This window comes from Pongo pygmaeus, chromosome 3 (genome assembly GCF_028885625.2).
Source record: "Pongo pygmaeus isolate AG05252 chromosome 3, NHGRI_mPonPyg2-v2.0_pri, whole genome shotgun sequence".
Taxonomy (NCBI): Eukaryota; Metazoa; Chordata; class Mammalia; order Primates; family Hominidae; genus Pongo; species Pongo pygmaeus.
In genome coordinates this window covers 25,772,444-25,794,062 of record NC_072376.2, presented here as the reverse complement: position 1 = coordinate 25,794,062, position 21,619 = coordinate 25,772,444, and the positions used below count along the sequence as shown (strand labels likewise).

Here is a 21,619-nt window from a genome sequence, read left to right as displayed (position 1 = left end):
CTTTATTCCAGTTCCCAACAAGTTCCTCATCTCCATCTGAGACCATCTCAGACTGGACTTCATTGTCCATATCACTATCAACATTTTGGTCAACGCCATTCAACAAGTCTCTAGAAAGTTCCAAACTTTCCCACATTTTCCTGTCTTCTTCTGAGCCCTCCAAACTATTCTAACTTCTGCCTGTTAACCAGTTCCAAAGTCACTTCCACATTTTCAGATATCTATAGCAGCACCCCACTCTCTGCAGTACCAATTTACTATGTGAGTCCATTCTCATGCTGTTATGAAGAAATACCCAAGACTGGATAATTTATAAAGGAAAGAGGTTTAATTGACTCACAGTTCCACATGGCTGAGGAGGCCTCAGGAAATTTACAATCATAGCAGAAGGCACCTCTTCACAGGGCAGCAGGGGAGAGAATGAGTGCCCAGTGAAGGGGGAAACCCCTTATAAAACCAAACCATCAGATCTCGTGAGAACTCACTCACTGTCATGAGAACAGGATGGGAGAAACTGCTCCCATGATTTAATTATCTCCACCTAGTCCCTCCCATGACACGTGGGAATTATGAGAAGTACAATTCAAGATTTGGGTGGGGACACAGCCAAACCATATCACCAGATTTCAGTTTTTAAAAAAGCAGGGTATTGGGAGGCTGAGGCAGGCGGATCATGAGGTCAGGAGATCAAGACCATCCTGGCTAACATGGTGTAACCCTGTCTCTACTGAAAAATGCAAAAAAAAAAAATTAGCTGGCGTAGTGGCGGGCACCTGTAGTCCCAGCTACTCAGGAGGCTGAGGCAGGAGAATGGCGTGAATCTGGGAGGCGGAGCTTGCAGTAAGCCAAGATCACACCACTGCACTCCAGCCTAGACGACAGAGTGAGACTTCGCCTCAAAAAAAAAAAAAAAAAAAAAAAAAAAAAAGGATTTATAGGGAACAAGGCTGAAGTCAGAAAGATAAGGTAGGTTTTGGTTTTTTTTTTTAATCCAGGCAAGAAATGATGGTATTTTGAAATGAGAGTGGTAGTGAAACATGTTTAGGAGTTAAATCAAGAAGGAATTATTGAGTAATATAATTATTGAGTAATACAATATGATATTCAGGAGCGAGGGATGACACCAGGTTTCTGGCTATGGTACCTTGATGGACAGTGGTACTGAAAAAGGAATTTAGGAAGAGTGTTGACATCTTGAATTTGAGGTGCTTGTGAGATATACGAGTGCTTAGGTTCACTAAGCAGCTGCATTTGAAGTTTAGAAAAGAGAGATCTGAGAAGAAGGCATATAGATTTGAGGTAACTGGTAACTGAGGCTTTGGGAGTTTGTAGTATTTGCTAAGGAATGTATGAAAAGAGACAGACCCTCAAGAATCCTAACTGATAAGACAAAGAAGACCCTCCACAAATGAAGAATGCCAGAAAGAGCACTGTGTCACAAAAGCAAAGGAATATTTCAATAAAGGAATAGTCAATGAGGTTAAACACTGACAACACGCATAAGAGGTAGACATTTCTTTACTTTTTTTTTTTTTTTGAGACAGAGTCTTGCTCTGTTGCCCAGGCTGGAGTGCAGTGGTGTGATCTCTGCTCACTGCAAGCTCTGCCTCCTGGGTTCATGCCACTCTCCTGCCTCAGCCTCCCAAGTAGCTGGGATTACAGGCATGTACTACCATGCCTGGCTAATTTTTTGTATTTTTAGTAGAGTCACGGTTTCTCCACGTTGGCCAGGCTGGTCTCAAACTCACAAAATCAAGTAATTCACCTGGCTCGGCCTTCCAAAATGCTGGGATTACAGGCCTGAGCCACTGTGCCCAGCCTGACATTTCTTCCATTTAAATAAAAGTAGTTGAGGAAAGGACCAGGTACTGATGCGATTAAGTTTACAAGTTTGGCAGGAAGAATTTGAATGAATTTCTAACGATGACTTCTGTTTTCTCTAAGTATCAGGAGGTGAAGTATTTTGCTAAGACTAAAGAGAAGGGACTGAAGAGAGTAAAGGTCAGAAACAGGCACCGTGAAGACTAAGTGAGCTGACCACAAAAATCTAGGCAGATCAGGTGTCGTTAAGAGCCAATGTAAGGTTGTAAGAACCTTCCTAAGAAATTATTAAAGAAAATCTTAAATGTTAATATTAGTCTTGGCTATTGTTATCGGTAAGCAAGTACCTAGAGCAAAAGTAGAGGAATATTTTCTGTCTTTAATTAGCAAACTGAAATTTAAAAATTTTTAAAATATGAACAATGTTTACTAAATATGGATATTTTGACACATACCTAGAAATGTGTAGAAAAGGAAATATATAAAAGCAATCTTCTTAAACGTATCATAGATTTTCTTTAAAAAATGAAAGTTAGATAATATTCTATTCAAAGTATGAAAATAATTAACTACTAGGAACCACAAGTATTATATCCAAAGTCTTTGTATTGAAATAGATTTTAAAGAATAGCTTTATGTTTGTGAAATGTAGAATCTTCCATTTACATCTAACTCCTCAACTATGACTACAATTATATGTGCAGCTTATTTTATGTGATTGAAAAGCGATTCAACAAAAAATTCTAATAAGGTATTCCTAATAAGAAGTAGTATTCTTTTTCCTTCTCTCTTTCTGTCTCTCTAAAGTACCACCTACAACAATTATTTTGGAACTGCTATAGTTCATCGGGGTCACACTTTTATAGCTGAAATTAACTGTCAATGATAAAAGATGCTTTAATAAAAAAATCAGGGTTGCTTTTCTGAAAATATTAATTTCTATTTACAGATATTGAATAGACTTGTCACTTTGCAATTAGAAAACTCAGATGGCTATTAGCTCCAAAATTCAAGGGTAAAAATCACCTGAAAAGTTTTTTCTTTTTACAAGAAAATATCTACAAGTAGTAAAAACGACTTTTGAACACTGTAAAAAATGATTACCTGGGATTATTATTTTATTATTATGTGGGGTTATTAGGATGATACGTCTGGAAATATTCTAAATTTGTTTTAGAAATGGCAGTGATTCTTCTCCAAAGAGATAGAATTTGTTAATCCAATTTCTATACAGTTAAGTTGGCAGTGCATCTACAAAGTTAGATCAGGACAAGAGTTGTATCTTCTTCTACAAGAATTGATACACTCACCAAAAAAAGGCCCAATATATACTCAAATCTATTTTATAAACTATTTTCTCTAAAGTGTCACTATAAAAAGTTAGCAATATCATTTGTCTAAAACTGCTCTGAAATAAATTGCAAGCTTTATTGTTTCACAAAGGAAGCAAGTGATTTTTGACAGAACTGTTCAGAGGGAGATTTAAAACACAGTATACACACATGCACATATACATAGTTTGCAAGGGTTAGAGGTACAGTTTTTATAACAATATTAATAATATTTGATTTTCTTTAAAAACGTCATTATTAATTATAATTAATTTATAACAATTAAATGTAATATGTAACTCTTATGATTACTTTTATTTATGGTGATCATTTATGTTCCAGGCACTATGTTAAAAGTACATGTATGTTATTTCATTTAATTCTGACGATTATGTGATATAAATATTATTACCTATATTTAAGTGTGGGTTAACTGAGGTTTGAAGAAATTTAAGTACTTGCTCAATGATATATTTCTAGTAAGCTGGGTGAGCTAGAAGTTGAAACCAGGTCTGTATGATTCCAAAACCCATGTTTTTAAACTCCAGGCTAGAAAACTGTTAGTGTGCTATTCATTAAAATTTTTTAAATGGATAACTTCTATGATTAATGGGCTTAAGCAAAAAACAAACAAAAAAATCCCCACTAAGAATATTTCAAGAATCAATGTCTTACATAATTTTGCTTTATTTAATCTATTACCCATCTGCTGGTGATCTCTTTTCATATTCATATTTCCTAAAATAAAATGTTCTTACATATAGAAAAATAACATTCCCACTTAATCTGTCAATTTCTAGAACCATAAAAATAGTGCATATTTCAAAGGTACCTACAGGGACAAAGAATCCATTTACTTAACCTGAGTTGCCTTTCTTTATTTCTCCTTAGTCTAACATCCGTATTCAACCACACATCTTCACGGATCTAAATTGTCAGTCTCCACTTCTCAAAATTTTACTTACTGTTTTGTTGTATATGTAAGGTCATACCATTTCATTAATTATTAATAACAAAAACTTCAATATTAAGCAGACAATGATTAAATTATATGTTAAATCTTATTTTAGAACCTAAAACTATAGTGATTTTGAAAATTTAAAAAGGGGGTTAATAATAGATTAAGAAACAAAACTTTTTTCAATTTTGAATAACTTGTCTTTGAAAAATAAATACCCTAAAGCTAAAATCTGACCCACCCTTTTTTTATTCTTACCTCAGGTTGGCTGGAAATATTCAAAATGAGAGCCCACAATTCAGCTCTCAGTGCCGTGGGACTTCCTTGTCTGATGTACTGTTGAGCAGCAGCACTATCTTGTTCTGCTAGAACTACCAAAAGTATATGAAAATCTCCTTTGAAAACTCAGAATGTAAGAAACATCACTGAAATCTTCAATTATAAATCTTTTGGGAAGCTGATATTCAGTCTTTCTATCTAACATAATTACACCATATCTTTACCTTTTAAAATTTATTCTGTGGATTTCAATACAGCCCTATTTGCAGCCCTCCCAGTTGCAAGCCTTAAGCTCTTCCACCTCCTACCCAGTCTGGATAAGGAGGGACTTAATGTAAGGACTTTGAGATCACTTTGCTTTAACTATAGTTCCATGGATCTGAAACTAGTATTGTGTGTGTGTGTGTGTCTGCGTGTGTATGTGTGTGTGTGTGTGTGTGTATATGAAATAATTTTTAGATTCCATTATCAAGTTAATTCATAGCTACGGAAACCCCAAATTTCTTATGCATATTCTACTACATCATGAATGTTCTAATATTTGGAAATGTATGGTACATGAAGTTTCATGGCTAAGAATTACAATATATAAGAATGTTAGCTATCTGTTCTATTAAATGACTTCTTAGTTATTTGCCAAAATCAACAGAAAACAGGGATTTTTAAAGACGTAGAAACAAAGATCTCATAATCTTGTAAGAAGGCTCAAATTATTCTTAAAAAGCCAAGTTCACACAATCAATATGTTATCTTTTGCTTTCATTTTAATATTTATTTTCTTTAATAAAAATGTCAGCTATTCAGTCTGGAAATAAATGACCAAAAAAACAAAATGAAGCAAAACCAAAAAAAGACATACCAAAACAACTGCTAATGTTTATCTAACCAGTATTGTTTTCTTATATTTTCTTCTTAAAAAATAATATTATATTAAATGAAAATGACATGAGCAGAAGAAACAAAGGAATCATGAAATAAAAAAGAGATGAAGCATATTCTTTAATTTGAAATTGCTCTTAATAAAAGTGTCAAATCATACAAATAAATTCTAAATAAATACAATTTTTAAAAATTGAAGTAGAGATTTGGTACATGACAATATAATTGCCATAGAAGGTTCATTCTGACACAAAGACCAATCTGTACTTCATATCTCAAAGACAAAAAAGGATTTATAAAAACAAGGAAAAGAAACTTCAAAAGATAGGGAAAAATTATTCCCCAGAATACTAAGAGCCACTTTGGTTATTAAGCCACACCACTGTGAATGATCACTGGGAACCATTACAGTTATATTTTCTCCTGATGCGGGAGCATATTCCCATTAACTCTAATGAGAGGTGTGTGGGTGCATCAAAGACAGAACCTGCCTCTTTGATTTTAAAATGAAATTCTACTGCCGAATGGATTAAGCTAACATCCCTGAGGAATATGTGTCTACATTTCCTTTTTAGTGAACCAGCTGTGTACTTCTTTCTCTGACATTTATTGATAAAGCCAAATGATGCATTTTCGCTACTTATAAAGATTCTCATTATATAATCTACATGGTTAAATATTACCCCTCTTCAGGTTTTTCACTTTTCAGAGATTAAATTTCACTTGGAGGTTATTTGAGGCAGACATTTACCTGGGACTGTCTCACTTTTCAGAAATAATAACATTTATAATTAAAAGCTTACCTTTTTGCCCAATACGTACATGCTCATTTTCAAAAAGTTCTAAAAATTTTTAAAAAAATAAAATTATTAGACATGAGTATGAACAATCACATTTAGAACAACATTAGATACATTTTTCTGGTATTGACACATTTAATGATTTTTAAAGCCAGATGGCTCTACAGAAAACTACAAGAATATCTTATATGTAAAAAAGTTTTTTCTAAATTGTTTAAAGCTAAACAATTTTTTGTTTAAAATTAAAACAGAGTTATGAGCGTTTAATCAAACAAAAAAATTGATGAATGAATTTTCCCTTTGTTAAAACATCTCATAATAAAGCTAAACAATTTTTTGTTTAAAATTAAAACAGTTATGAGCATTTAATCAAACAAAAAATTTATGAATCAATTTTCCCTTTGTTAAAACATCTTCTCATAATACAAAAATGTTCCTATTCATTCATCTTTAATTTTTTTCTTAAAGAAAAACAAAACTTATTGACAGCTTCATTTACAAAATCCTGCTTCCACTCCAATCTACCATTGGCTGTCTAATAAAAGCATATCTGATAAAAGCCTTACTACTATATAGGAAAAATCTCACTCTACAAATGCCATTTTAAAAGATTCTATGATGAGATTTTTTAAAGTACCAATCATAATGGAAAAAGATTCATGAACTAGACTATATTACATTTTTTTTAAAAAAACTTCTGTTCATCAAAAAGCACTGTTAAGAGAGCGAAAGTGTAAGTAACAGAATGGAAGAATATATTTGCTGTACATATATCTGGCAAAAGACTCCTATTCAGAATATATAAAGAACTCCCGGTAGACAAAGACAGATGACTCTCAGACACGAACAGGCAAAAGACTTAAATAGAGGCTCTTCACAAAAGAAGCGACCTGAAGGACCAATACACATATGAAAAGTTGCTCAACCACATTGGTCTTCAGGGAAATGCAATTAAAACCACTATGAAATACACAACCACCACAATAGCTAAAATGAAAAGACTGACAATTCTAAGTGTAAAAGATGTGGAGCAAATGAATTTCTCATACAAAGCTAGTGGGAGTAGAACTTGGTACAAACACTGTGGAAAAGTGTCCAGCAATATCTACTAACACTGAACATATGTGCATATCCTATGATAATTAGCAATCCACTCTCAGTTATAAACCCTAATGCATACATATGTGCACCAAGAGACGTGTACAAGAATATTCACAGCACCACCATTGATAATAACTGAAAATGTAAACAATACCATCAGCAGGATACTAGATAGTGGCATATTCATACAATAGATTACAATACAGCAATGAGAATGAATGATTTATAATTCTCTACAACACCTTGAATATTATAAAGAAAAACAAAAGAAGCCAAACACAAAAGAGTATATACTATATGATTTCATTTCTATAAAGTATAAAAATAAGCAAAACTAATCTATGATGTCAGAAGGCAGAATAGTTTTTACCCATGAGAGTGACAGAATCTGAATGTGTGCCTAAGGGGGCTTCTGAGATGCTGGTAATATTCTGTTTCTTGGTCTAGCTGGAGGTTAAGCAAGTGCGTTCACCTTGTAAAAATTCACTGATCTGTATATACGTGATTTGTATACTATCCAGTATGTATGTTGTACTTCTATAAAAGTTATTTAAACATTAGCAGTCATTTTTCTATTACCTGCAGTACTTGAAAACTCTAGTTTTGAAATATAAAATTGCAACACTAAGGAAAAATCAGAAGAATTCTCTTAATCAAAGAAAGATTAATGTATGTGTGGTACATTTTCAGTATTAGATAATTTTTTAGTTTTAAAAAATAATCCATAAAGCTGTTTTTTCACTACAGTATTTCAGCCAGAATGCCTTATTCTTTTAGTTTATTGTAGTCCTAATATTTCTGAAGTAATTAGTTGAACAGATTATACGATGACTAAGGAAAGTGTCTGGGATCCATAACATAAATCATTTATATATATAAAATGATTATATATATAAATAATATAGTCTACATATATATGTATATAGTAACAATACAGTTTCATTTTAATCAGCTATGATTTCTGAGACTTAGTGACCAAAGAAGACAATGCTTCAGTGAACACTATAATAGCATGAAACAGCAGATGTAATACTGCAGCATACTATAGTGGGGCAAAGTTCAGTAAACTTTCAGAAAATAACAAACAGTATATTACAGGCACTAGAGATAGTTTTCACATAGAACCCCATAACTGGTTCTTCTCAGTTATCTTGATAAGCACATCACAAAACTGCCCATAACAACTCAATTTTTTTCATCCTCCTTGACTAAGGATTAAGTTAAAATTTCTCTTAAGATTCAAATTATAATCCTTTATGTTCATTTCAATCAATGTAGTTTATACAGTTCAAGATTTTCTTCTCATAATATGCCAAGAAATGTTTTATATTCATAATTTTCACTGAATGAATAAAGAACAGTTGAATAATCAAGTAAAAATTAGTTGCCAGCCAATTCTCATTTTCTAATAAAAGCAGAGGATATTACTATATGATAACAGTGCTTTATTACCCAAAGTAGTATGAAATAACAATAATCAAACAGACTTCTTTAAAAAATTTAACTATTCAATTATGTGAAATACAATAATTTTGCTTTTTAAATGCTATTTTCTGTACTAAGAATAAGAAGCCTAAAAAGTCAGAACCAAAATCTCCAACTTATACTCTAATTCTGTGTTTTTCAGAGTGCCCTGAGGACCATTATGTTAACAGATGCATCTATATTAATAGATCTTGCTCAGGAAAACAACTTCTGTTAAAATGATCTTGGAAGATGCAAAGCTAAAATAATTTAGTTAAGACTTCTCATAGTCTTTATAAGATAGTAACATACACTGTGTATCTTAAGAAGGTATACAATACAGCCCTTCTCCAACCCTATTTGACAACAAGATTCTCTTTTTCACAGGGCATCTTATGAGTGCTCCTGAGTATAACACTTCAGGAAATACTGCACTAACTGAGTATGAATTTTTCTTTTAGAAAGAAAATGTCTATTTAGTAGAACCCTCATCTAATAAGATTCATTATTACGTACACTCAGACAATAATATCAGACATATGACCTCCTTTATCATGAAGGCTTATGAAAGAATGCTGAGCTTGCTCACTCTGTTAACATCAGTCTTATAAATGTTTTCCATAGTAAATGTGTCTGTGTGTGTGTGTATTTAAAATAAATGCAATGCATGTTCATGAGAGTTTGTAGAAATAATGGCTACGACTTTTTTTATTATTGTTAAATAAGGATTCTATAGTATAATTGTAAGGACTTTTTCTCCTGACTTTTATATAAAAGCTCATAAGTAAGAAGTGCATTTCAAATATAATAATTGAATAGCAGTAATGATAAAACATAGGTAACAGTGGTTTTAAAGATGCGTAAGAACACAATTCCCTTAAGCCATGCTTAAACTTAATTCTGAATATAAAAAACTTGCCTCTAGCCAAACACAAGTATTAGCAACATTTTCAAACATTAGCATTACATTTCCAACTTAATCAAAGTGAAAGACACAGACTAAAATATAAAATAAGAGGTCGTCGGCCTCCAAGCAGGCTTAGTGTTCTATGCTCCAACTGCCCTTTAAATGTAATAATAGCAAATACCACATTGTATCTTATCTGTCACTTACCACTATTTTTTCCCCTAAAAGCAGAGATTATGTCTTATGTCTATGTATTCTATGTATATCTCTGTATTCACCAGTCCCTGGCCCTCAGCAGGGTCTCAAAACACATTTGTTATATTATGAATGAATCAAAGAAGGAAAATCTGCACTGTAAGTTTAAAAATACAGTATATTAAGTCTTCTAAAGCATAGATACTATGAGATTTAGAATAAGTTTAAATAACTCAAAGATTATTTCAAAAGTAAAAAATAAAAATATAATTCAAGGCTGTGTTACTACTTCCTTTCCTTTTCTTATATGACTATCATTTGCCATTAATAAAAGTATATTTTATTTTATAAGATGTTTTACATCTTCTTATAAAATAAGAAAAAGCTGTCAAAGGTGGCAGGAAGGAGGCAGCACAGGGTAGCAGACTTTGGAGACAGATTGCTTAGTTTTGAATCCTGGCTCTACCACTTACTAGTTTTGTGACCTGGAGCAAGTTACTTAACATCTCCACATCTTCAACTCTAATATGGAAATAATAATCCTACATCACATTATAGAAGAAAATTAAAACCATATTGCAATACCACTATACACTGCCAGACTGACTAAGACAAAGATGAAACACACCAAGCATTAGTGAGGCCATACAGCGAAACTACGACTCTCATACCTTGTTGGTGGAAGTATAAACTGGTACTAACACTTTTGAAAACTCACCGGCAGTTATTTACTAAAAATGAACATATACAAATATGAACATGAATGAAAGAATGAATGAATGTTTCTAGGACCTAGAAAATGCACTCCCAGGTATATACTCCACAGCAGAATATAGATACGTTCACCAAAAAACACATACTAGAATGATCATAGTAGCCTTATCTGTACTATCCTCAAACTTGAAACTTCCCAAATATTTATCAGCCGTAGAATAGATACATGTGTGGTATATGCATCCAGTGGAACACCGGAAAGCAAATGATCTATAAACACATATAACAATATGGCCAAATGTCACAAATATAATTTGAACAAAAGAAGTCAAACATCACAGAGACACACTGTATGCTTCTATTCATATGAAGTTCAAGAATTTGAAAAACTAATCTGTGCTGCCAGAAATCAGAATAGTAATCTTTGTAATGGGGATTAAAGATTGAAAGAGGGTAGGAGGAGGGCTTCTGTTTAGTGTTCTGGGTATTTTAATAGGTGTATTCAATTTGTAAAAATTCATTAAGCTGTCCTCTTATTATAGATGTATTCTTTTATATGCATTATACATTAATAAAGTATTTAAAAATGAAAATTGATACCATATAAAGTTGCTGAGAGGTTAAAATGAGACAATATAGATGCAACATATAGTACGTGTTCAATGATTATTTCTGATTACATAGTAGTAATAATAGTAATAATTATGTAATATTGCTATTATAATAGTGGTAAGAGCCAACTTATTTATTTTATAGAGGAAGAAACAAGTCCAAAGATGTATAGTGACTTGTGCAAGTTACACAGTTAGCCAGTGGCAGAGGAAAGACTAGAATAGTCTCCTAACCCCTATCTAGTATTATTTCCACTACAATACGGGGCTCCTATACTTTAAGTAAATTTGTACTTCATTTTTATTATAGCTAAATACCAGTGTAGTATTTAATAAAAAGTACATTGAATTTATGCACAAAAAGGGAAAAGTTAGGAAAACTGCTTGGACTATTAAGGTTTAAAACACACTATTTTTAAAGCCTAAGTTGACTCAAGGTAGACGTCAGTGTTCACTTAACTTGGTGATACAAAAGTAAAAACAGATGCTGATGGCCAGGAAAGGATGTTGCCAGTAAAGATTCTGACAACAAAAATGACTTATATATGTCTAATGACTTTTCAAAATCATTTTAAAGACTTTCAAATAAAAAGACAAAATTTAGTTGAACTCTAATAATTACAACATACAGGATTCTATTCAATACATAACAGTAACCAAGGAGAGGCAAAAGCATGCTTAGTTTTCAGATATAAAAAAATTGCTAGATTAACTTGGAAATAGCAATATAAACTTTAGGCTCACTCTCATTTATCATTAATTATATGCCATTGGAAAAATACGAACCAGGAGGCACTTGTGTAGAATCATCAATACCCAGTTGTCCTATATTTAAGCCAAGTTCCACGAAGCATTCTTTCTGAAAAATAACATATGTAGAATTAACATAGACCTCAGACTTTGCTGCACATTGTTAAAAGATCACCTTTGCCTTAACATTAGCTTGAATAAAAATCACAGTGTGAAATGAGGCTTTGCTTTATTCAAATACCTAAAAAAGAAAAGGACATATTAAACATCTAAATAATAAGGCATTAGTCCAAAATTAAGGAACAGAATAACCAGTGATTACTATATAATATTTATTATTTTCATATAAAATAATCATGAATAGAAAAGATATAAGCATTTAGGAAATATAAATATATAATGGGAAAGACACAAACATATAATATTTACCCAAATGGAGAGCCATTAGCAATATTTTTCTTTCTCCTAATTTTTCCTACCTAATAAAAGTTTTACTTCTTGCCTTTTGACCAATGAGTGCTGCCATTGTTTAAAAGAACTGTTTTCCAAAAACAGTTCTTGATTTTGCCTTTTTAGGTAACAGACTACTCAGTAAGGTAAGGAATGATAATTATCCTTTCAGTAAAAAACTAACTTTAAACCTTTCCTGAAACATACATAAGGAATTATAATTATCCTTTCAGCAAAAAACTAACTTTAAACCTTTCCTGAAACATACACACACACATACAAACACTCAGTATGCGTATGACTTACCAATTTTATCTTCTAAAATCATTGTCTAAAATTACCATTATGATCCTGTATTTGTGCTTTCTGTGGTACTGTACTTCACTGAGATCTTAATCAACTAAACACCGCAAATATCCAAAACAACTTAAATTAATTTTTAAGTACAATTGGACCATTAAGTGCTCTGCTAAAATAAGGATAAATCAGATTTATTCTCCAGACTTCCTCTACTTATCTAGTAATGTCTAGGAAAAATAATAATGTTTGTCTGGTATTTTTTAAATATATAAAAACCTCACATTATTCACATTTTTATGCCCTAAGTAATTAAATATTTCTATTAATATTTTCCTCAGCATTTTGTTAACTATTCTAATTGCTAAACCCATACTTCCTTGTCCTTTAAAAGATGGAATTAGTTTTAATCCTTACTAATTATCTATTATTACTTAAGTTAGTGATTTATTAATGTCCTTTACAAGACAGTTATTCAGCCTAACATACACATATACACATTTCATTTTGTATAGATTTTAAATAACTACTACTATATTTCAATTTTTAATCTTTATCTACCCTTTAAAAAGTACTGCATCTTGTCCATGACTAAGATCTACCGCAGACCCCTGGACTGGCCTGCTAGCCCATGTTCTGATGTTAATGACATCGAAGGCACCCCTCCCGAGGAAATCTCAACTGCACGACCCCTACTATGCCCCAGTTAAGCAGGAAGCAGTTAGAGCCATCGTTGGCCAACCTTCCCAACAGCACTCGGGTTTTCCTGTTGAGAGTGGGGACTGAGAGCCAGGACTAGCTGGATTTCCTAGGCCAACCAAGAATTCCTAAGCCTAGCTGGGAAGGTGAATGCACCCACCTTTAAACACGGGGCTTGTAACTCAGCTCACACTCGACCAATCAGGTAGTAAAGAGGGCTCACTAAAATACAACTTAGGCTAAAAGCAGGAGGTAAAGAAATAGTCAAATCATGTATCACCTGAGAGCACAGTGGGAGGGACAATGATCGGGATATAAACCCAGGCATTCGAGCTGGGAGTGGGTAACCCCCTTTGGGTCCCCTCCCATTGTGTAGGAGCTCTGTTTTCACTCTATTAAATCTTGCAACTGCAAAAAAAAAAAAAAAAAAAGTACTGCATCTTATGTTACCAATTTCTAATGACTGAAGAGATAAAAATGTGTTATTCTTCCATTTTCAACCATTAAACAATGGTTTTTAAGACTGCCATGTATTTTAAGGCACTCTTCTGTAATTGAAATCATTTGTATTTTTCTTTTTAAAAATAACCTTAATCTTCATACTACAAAAGGGACTTATACCCAACAAATGCTTTAATATTAGGTTCTATAATTAAAATGGAGAGTTTTACTTAGGCTAGGACATGTTAAAAAGCATAAACAGAACTCTGGACATCCATTTCCTACTTCATTGCTCTGGACTATTTTTAACTCAATGTCAGCAGACATGGACCCTAATCTCAGATTTCCTTCAAAACTCACCTCAGGTATCACATCTTCAGAGAAGCCTCCCTTGACATTCCAGGCTGATATAAGCAACTTTTTATGCACATATATTATCCTTTATCAACCTCTATCCAAGCACACAATCACATCATGTTGAAACTGTATTTTTACTGCACACCTCTCCACTAGCCTGCAGCTCATGGAAGACAAGCACTGTCTCTTACACACATTTGCACTCTGCTTTACTACTTGGCACAGGGCCTGACGTAACAAAACAGTTCAATAAATATTGAACCACACTACTTAGCTGTAGTCCTAACTAGCTGCCTCCACATAACCAAATTAGTAAATAGGAATTTATCACAACTACACTTTAGAGTTAATACATCTCAGTTATAAGGAATTTCTGTTTAATATGTATGAGTCTACTTAACCTTGTAATTAGGTTTAAGGGCTATCCTTTACAGGATCACAGGACTCACTGAGCCTCACCAAGTTCAATACTCGTACAGGCAGACCAGAGTCACAGATAAACCATGCATCCTGGAGTCAGACTCATTATATTGCTAGGCTGCATGATACAGGCAAGGCAGGGACAACTACCCATAATGACTGAGGAATAAAAGGACTAACTATACTCTTAATCATATAGCTACAATTTCTTGAAAATTAGCTACAAGCTTTTGGTTCTCCAATAGCTAAGAATGCATTCGCATCAGTTTAGGATCTCTTCAGACAGACAGAATACACAATAGTCTCATTCACACATAAGCTGAAACTTTGTCTAAATTATCCTTTCCCTGCTTTTTTACCTAGCAAACTCCTTCAAGTTGGCTGGTTTCAGAGTGTCATCACCTAATATTCATATGAAATTGCCTCTACATGCGGCAGTTTCAGATATCATCTATTGATTTTATATGGAAAATGAGGATTTTAGCTCATGCACATTCTCTTTCCGTCCTTCAGTCATCATTAATTCTTAATTAAATCCATATTAAGAGTTTGCATTATTGTGACTATGTAAATGTTTCACTGGTGAGGCATGTGGTACTTATCAATGTTTTCATTCTTATACTTTTTTCCACACTGTTTATAATTAAACTGATTTTTCACTTATACAATTTTCTCTAATCATTTACGTCTTTTTCTTAAACCCATAACAACTCTGAAAAGACCCTCCTTAATATAATTTCGCATGTGGTCAAGCCTGTGAGATCATCTGTACTTTGGGTGTTTTTCTTGCAGGCATCCATCCTGGAACCTTCCAACCTCCTGCTCCAATCTAGGGTTGTTGTGTTTCAGTCCAGTTGTACAGCCTTTGTCCTGGAACTTCTCTTCACTATCATTTGTGGAAATTCTCTTTCTCTTTGGTTGGGATCCTGTTTTCTGGGTCTCATGTTTTGCTTCTTGTTTATGACCTTGTTTGAAGCACTTCTACCAAGAGCTCCCTAAATAAGAGTAAATATTTTAGATCAGTACATCAGAAAATGTTTACTCCTCCTTAACATTTGATTGATTGTTGGTTACATATAGAATTCCAGGCTTGAAATCACTCAGGTTTTTAAAGACATTACTTCAAAATCTTCTGGCTTCCAGTGTTGCTGCTGAGAGTAAGATGTCACTCTGATTCCTGACACTGTATATAATCTGCTTTTCTTTTATAAAAAAATTTCAGTTTTCTCGTTTTCAAGTGCCTTGGTGGGGATCTTCTTTCATTCACGGCACTGGGTACTTGGTAAGCCTTTTCACTGGAGAGCCACATCTTGCTTAAATTCTTATAAACTTAATTATATTCCCTCTGTTTCCCTTTTCTGGAACTCCTTTTGGTCAGATGTTAATCTCTGTAGATTGATCTTGTAATTTAAGAAATCTTTTCCCTCCTATTTTTCATTTCTTTGGCTTTTTGCTTCATCTTCTGATAAAGATTTCCTCAGCTTTGTTTTCAACTCATCTATTGATATGTATTTTTTGGCATACTATATTCTTAATCCCAAAACCTCCTTTTCATTCTCAAGTGTTTTCTTGCATTAATGAAATTCTGTTCTTGTTTTGAGTAATATCTTATCTTTCTGAGAATATTAATGGTTTCATTAAAGTCTCTTTCTGGGAATAAATGGTTAACATGTCCATTTGAAGATGACATTGGGTTTACCTTCTCCCATCACTGTTGCCCTAAAAATGTACTGAATCACAAAAAAAAACTCGAAGAGAAATGTTCCCACTATATTGCTAAGTAATGTTATTTACTGAAAACATACCATCCTTGACTGGTAAATGACATCTGAAATGGAAAACTGTGAGTAGAGTATAAAAACTGACCGGAAAACACAGGCCTTAGCCACCTGTGTGGTATCTCTTGAGAGGACTTAGAAGCTATGCTTATGTGCATTACAAGAAATGATTCCTATTGTGTATGAGACTTCCCTATGTTGTGCCTATGTGACTTGTCATTTTCAGTATTCCTTGTGAGGGTTGGGAAGTAGCATTTGGATGGCTGTAAGGACTCTCTGTGATGATGTGCCTGCTAATGGCATGCTAGTATACTGTCATGCTGTTTTCCATTCTGTTTCATTCACAAATTTAAGTGAATCTGGGGCCAGGTTATCGTCTATTGCATCCTGTGAGTGTGAATGTAAATCAGAACCTGAAATGCCTATTAGTGGTCATTCCCTAATTTGGCTATTTGGGTTTTGTTATTGTTGTTGTTGTTTGGTTTTGCTTTAGTTTGGTCTCTGCCTCTCATACCGGAAGAATTCAAAAGTCTGGGGTTTCTAGGTTGGTCATTCCGATTTAGAAATGAGGTAATAAAAAACTGACTGGAAGCTCTGTCGGCAAGGGTCAGGCATAGAATGCAGTAGGCTTCACTGTGAGGCAATTTTATAGCCAGCCAACCTCTTTTTTGTAAGGGTTCTCTGAATCCCTGTTAGTCTTTTCTCTGGCATTCTAGAGTTGGTTGAGGGTAAGGAAAAAGAAGGTGGAGGGTGGGGAAAGTAGGGTAGTGGTGTTAAGAATGAGAGTATTAGTCTCACCATTCAGCAGACTTTCACTTAATCGCTGTTTTCAATACCTCATTCCTGTCCTGCTCTATGTCTGAGGCCTCCAAGTGCACAGTCTTTCTGCATCTGGATCTCTAGTGAATACACCTCTGGTCTTCTGTGGGGGAGGAGGAGTCATCTGAGTATGCACGGTGATGGGAATCTGGGGGACTAACTTCTCCTGATCCAGACTTTCACACAATCTCCATTTTCAGCCCTATGGCTCACTATGGTTTCCTCTGACATGTGGTACCTCCAATTCTTGAACATTTCTAAGGCTCTATGGAGAAAATCATATTGCTTCTTGCATCAGTCAGTGTCTAGTCAGGAAATAGGTCATACCAGAAATGTGAACAGGGAAAAACAGAAGAAGCAAATGCAGAAAGCAACTATGACTTCTAGGCTAAAGGAAAGTAAACAAAGAAGAAACTAAGAACTTAGAAAAGGGTCCCCTGGCCCTGAATGCTGAGATTCATACCTCTGTAGAGGGGCAGTGTAGCTGCCACACAAAGGCAGACCAGGGGTAGTGGAAAAACTTGTCAAGGGGCAGATTAGAGCTGGACTATTGAGGACTACTGAGGTGAGTGTTATTGAGCCTCCTGCATCCCAATCTGCTGACTCCTACATACGGGAACTAGAAATGGAAGCCCCTTCCTCCTGCTATGGCCTTGCAGTGTCCCTCTAGAACCTTCTATTGACAAACCCTAACATCAGGCCTGCTGGCAAAGGGGAAATGTTTATAGGGTCCAGCTCCAGCATGATAAAGCAGAGCAGAAAAGAGAATTTGGAGCTGAAAAATAATAAACTGATGACTGGCAAAAAATATAATGCCATAAATATACTTTAATCTCATTCACACTTTCTATCTTCTAGAGACATTTAGGTTTGACCTTCTCCCCTGTTTAAGTCATTTATCATCAGTGCTCTATCTTAATACATTAATGCCCAGAGTTATAAGTGGCTTCCTAGTTTCACCAAAGACAGTATTTATAGTTCTATGCTCCTTATTGTTTTAGGGTGACTTTGAAAGAAGGAGTGATAATTTCTTAATTCCACCATAGGAAATCTCCCTACCTTTCATTTTAAAATGAGCTTCCTCACAAAAATATTATGGTCTCCAGAGCAAAGCCAGTCTCTAATTAATTCTTATGTTCTCCATCTCCCTAAGTGCCTCATCTTGTTACAAGCTCCATAAAAGTTTGTGAAATTAAATAAAATGTACTTTTTTTAAAAATAATTTTATAAAACTCACAATTTGTCTCAGTTTTATAACCATCCACCAGGCAACTGAATCCCAACAAGCTGTCTCATAAATCTATGCTGCTTATTAAAATACAAAATAAGCAAAAGCATTTATATGCCAATGCGAACTCATTTTTAGTCCTATTAGCAAAACAACTTGCTTTCTCTATATACATATTTGCAATAAAAGAATCAACGTCACTTTATTAATTTGTTTAATGAGTAGATTACCCTATTGCTTTACATACTTGCTGTATTAAAACGTTTTTCTAATGGTTATCTTCTAAATGATGTTTATTTTTAAGTTTCTATACTTACCAATTCAGGGATGTCTTTTACTTTCAGTGGAACTTGAATTAAACCCAAATGAGTCCTGAAACTAAGAGAATCACCGTTTTCATAATTTGGGTTGCGAAGATTAATTAATACCTTTAAAAACAAATCCAACAAAATTGGTTAGTTTCTTTATAGGATGTTTACACTTATAAAATTAGCAGGGATATTCTTAGTGTATCACCACAAAATTAATTACTATTTGGGTGATGCACATACTTCAATTACATTCTAAAATAGTATAAAAGTATATTGAAATGTTAAAATATAATGTGATAAATATACTTTAATTAGGATGGTTTTATATTCCAATGAATGATCTACAATACAAAACTCTACCAAGTTAAGAATTTACTTAAAAATAAAAACCTTTTGGTGGTTAGAAAAACTAAAAATTGCTTGATTATAACACTTTACCAGAGAAGGTAATAAGAAAAAAATCTTGCTTGATTGTAATATTTATCAGGAAAAATTTTAGAATCAATTCTAACACATTTAAAAACAGAAATTGACAATATTTGTAGAAAGATGAGGAAGTAAGATTGCAAGGCATCTCTCTCACCACTCCTATTCAACATAATATTGGAAGTTCTGGCCAGGGCAATCAGGCAAGAGAAAGAAATAAAGGTTTTCAAATAGGAAGAGTGGAAGTCAAATTGTCTGTTTGCAGATGACATGATTGTATATTTAAAAAACCCCATTGTCTCAGCCCAAAATCTCCTTAGGCTGATAAGCAACTACAGCAAAGTCTCAGGATACAAGATTAATGTTCAAAAGTCACAAGCATTCCTATACACCAATAACAGACAAACAGAGAGCCGAATCATAAATGAACTCCCATTAACAATTGCTACTAAGGAATAGAATACCTAGCAATACAACTTACAAGGGATGTGAAGAACCTCTTCAAGGAGAACTACAAACCACTGCTCAAGGAAATAAGAGAGGACACAAACAAATGGAAAAACATTCCATGCTCATGGATGGGAAAAATCAATATCGTGAAAATGGCCATACTGCCCAAAGTAATTTATAGATTCAATGCTATCCCCAAAGCTACCACTGACTTTCTTCACAGAATCGGAAAAAACTACTTTAAACTTCATATGGAACCAAAAAAGAGCCCGCATAGTCAAGACAATCCTAAGCAAAAAGAACAAAGCTGGAGGCATCACACTACCTGACTTCAAACTGTACTACAAGGCTACAGTAACCAAAACAGCATGGTACTGGTACCAAAACAGAGATATAGACCAATGGAACAGAACAGAGGCCACAGAAACAACACCACACATCTACGACCATCTGATTTTGACAAACCTGATACAAACAAGCAATGGGGAAAAGATTCCCTATTTAATAAATGATGCTCGGAAAACTGGCTAGCCATATGCAGAAAACTTAAACTGGACGCCTTCCTTATACCTTATACAAAAATAAACTCAATATGCATTAAAGACTTAAACATAAGACCTAAAACTATAGGAATCCTAGAAGAAAATGTAAGCAATACCATTCAGGACACAGGCATGGGCAAAGACGTCATGTCTTAAAACACCAAGAGCAATGGCAACAAAAGCCAAAATTGACAAATGGGATCTAATTAAACTAAACAGCTTCTGCACAGCAAAAGAAACTATCATCAGAATGAACAGGCAACCTACAGAATGGGAGAAAAATTTTGCAATCTATCCATCTGACAAAGGGCTAATATCCAGAACCTACAAAGAACTTAAACACATTTACAAGAAAAATACAAATAACCCCATCAAAAAGTAGCCAAAGGATATGAACAGACACTTCTCAAAAGAAGACATTTATGCAGCCAAGAAACATATAAAAAAATGCTCATCATTACTGGTAATTAGAGAAATGCAAATGAAAACCACAACGAGATACCATTTCACACCAGTTAGAATGGTGATCATTAAAAAGTCAGGAAACAACAGATGCTGGAGAGGATGTGGAGAAACAGGAACACTTTTACACTGTTGGTGGGACTGTAAACTAGTTCAACCATTGTGGAAGACAGTGTGGCGATTCCTCAAGGATCTAGAACTGGAAATACCATTTGACCCAGCCATCCCATTACTGGGTATATACCCAAAGGATTATAAATCATTCTACTATAAAGACACATGCACATGTATGTTTATTGAGGCAACATTCACAATAGCAAAGACTTGGAACCAACCCAAATGCCCATAAATCATAGACTGGATAAAGAAAATGTGGCACATACACACCATGGAATACTACACAGCCATAAAAAAGGAAGAGTTCATGTCCTTTGCAGGTTCATGGATGAAGCTGGAAACCATCACTCTCAGCAAACTATCACAAGAACAGAAAACTAAACACCGCATGTTCTCACTCATAAGTGAGAGTTGAACAATGAGAACACATGGACACAGGGAGGAAAACATCACACACTGGGGCCTGTCAGGGGGTCAGAGGCAAGGGGAGGGACAGCATTAGGAGAAATACCTAATGCAGGTGATAGGTTGATGGGTGCAGCAAACCACCATGGCACGTGTATACCTATGTAACAAAACTGCACATTCTGCACGTGTACCCCAGAACTTAAAGTAAAATAAAAATAAATAAATAAATAAGAAGAAGAAGAAGAAAGATTGCAGGGCATCTCCTCTAAACCAAACTCACAAGGAAAAAAAATTTGAAAAGCAGAGCTTAAAAAAGGTCATTTATATAATTTTCAAAAATAAGTGTCTGGGCACAGCGGCTCATGCCTGTAATCCCAGCACTTTGGGAGGCCAAGGTAGGCAGACTGCCTGAGCTCATGAGTTCACATCCAGCCTGGGCAACATAGTGAGACCCCATCGCTACTAAAATACAAAAAATTAGCTGGGTGTGGTGGTGTGCTCCTGTAGTCCCAGCTACTCGAGAGGCTGAGGCAGGAGAATTGCTTTAACCCGGGAGGGGGAGTTTGCAGTGAGCCAAGATCGTGCCACTGCACTCCAGCCTGGA

The 21,619-nt window shown here is 34.3% G+C and overlaps 1 protein-coding gene across 9 annotated transcripts in view; it reads right to left on the bottom strand.

Annotated features, from left to right (window-relative positions):
- The window catches only part of TBC1D19 (TBC1 domain family member 19), a 207,103-nt gene that overhangs the window by 107,848 nt on the left and 77,636 nt on the right, over nucleotides 1-21,619 (bottom strand). For all 9 annotated transcript variants that reach the window (XM_063663586.1, XM_054485276.2, XM_063663584.1 and 6 more), the window contains 4 exons: nucleotides 18,617-18,727; nucleotides 11,847-11,919; nucleotides 6,072-6,110; nucleotides 4,369-4,481 (listed from right to left, as the gene is read on the bottom strand). In XM_063663586.1, coding sequence (XP_063519656.1) covers nucleotides 4,369-4,481; nucleotides 6,072-6,110; nucleotides 11,847-11,919; nucleotides 18,617-18,727 — 336 coding nt within the window. The remainder of the gene's footprint in view (nucleotides 1-4,368; nucleotides 4,482-6,071; nucleotides 6,111-11,846; nucleotides 11,920-18,616; nucleotides 18,728-21,619) is intronic.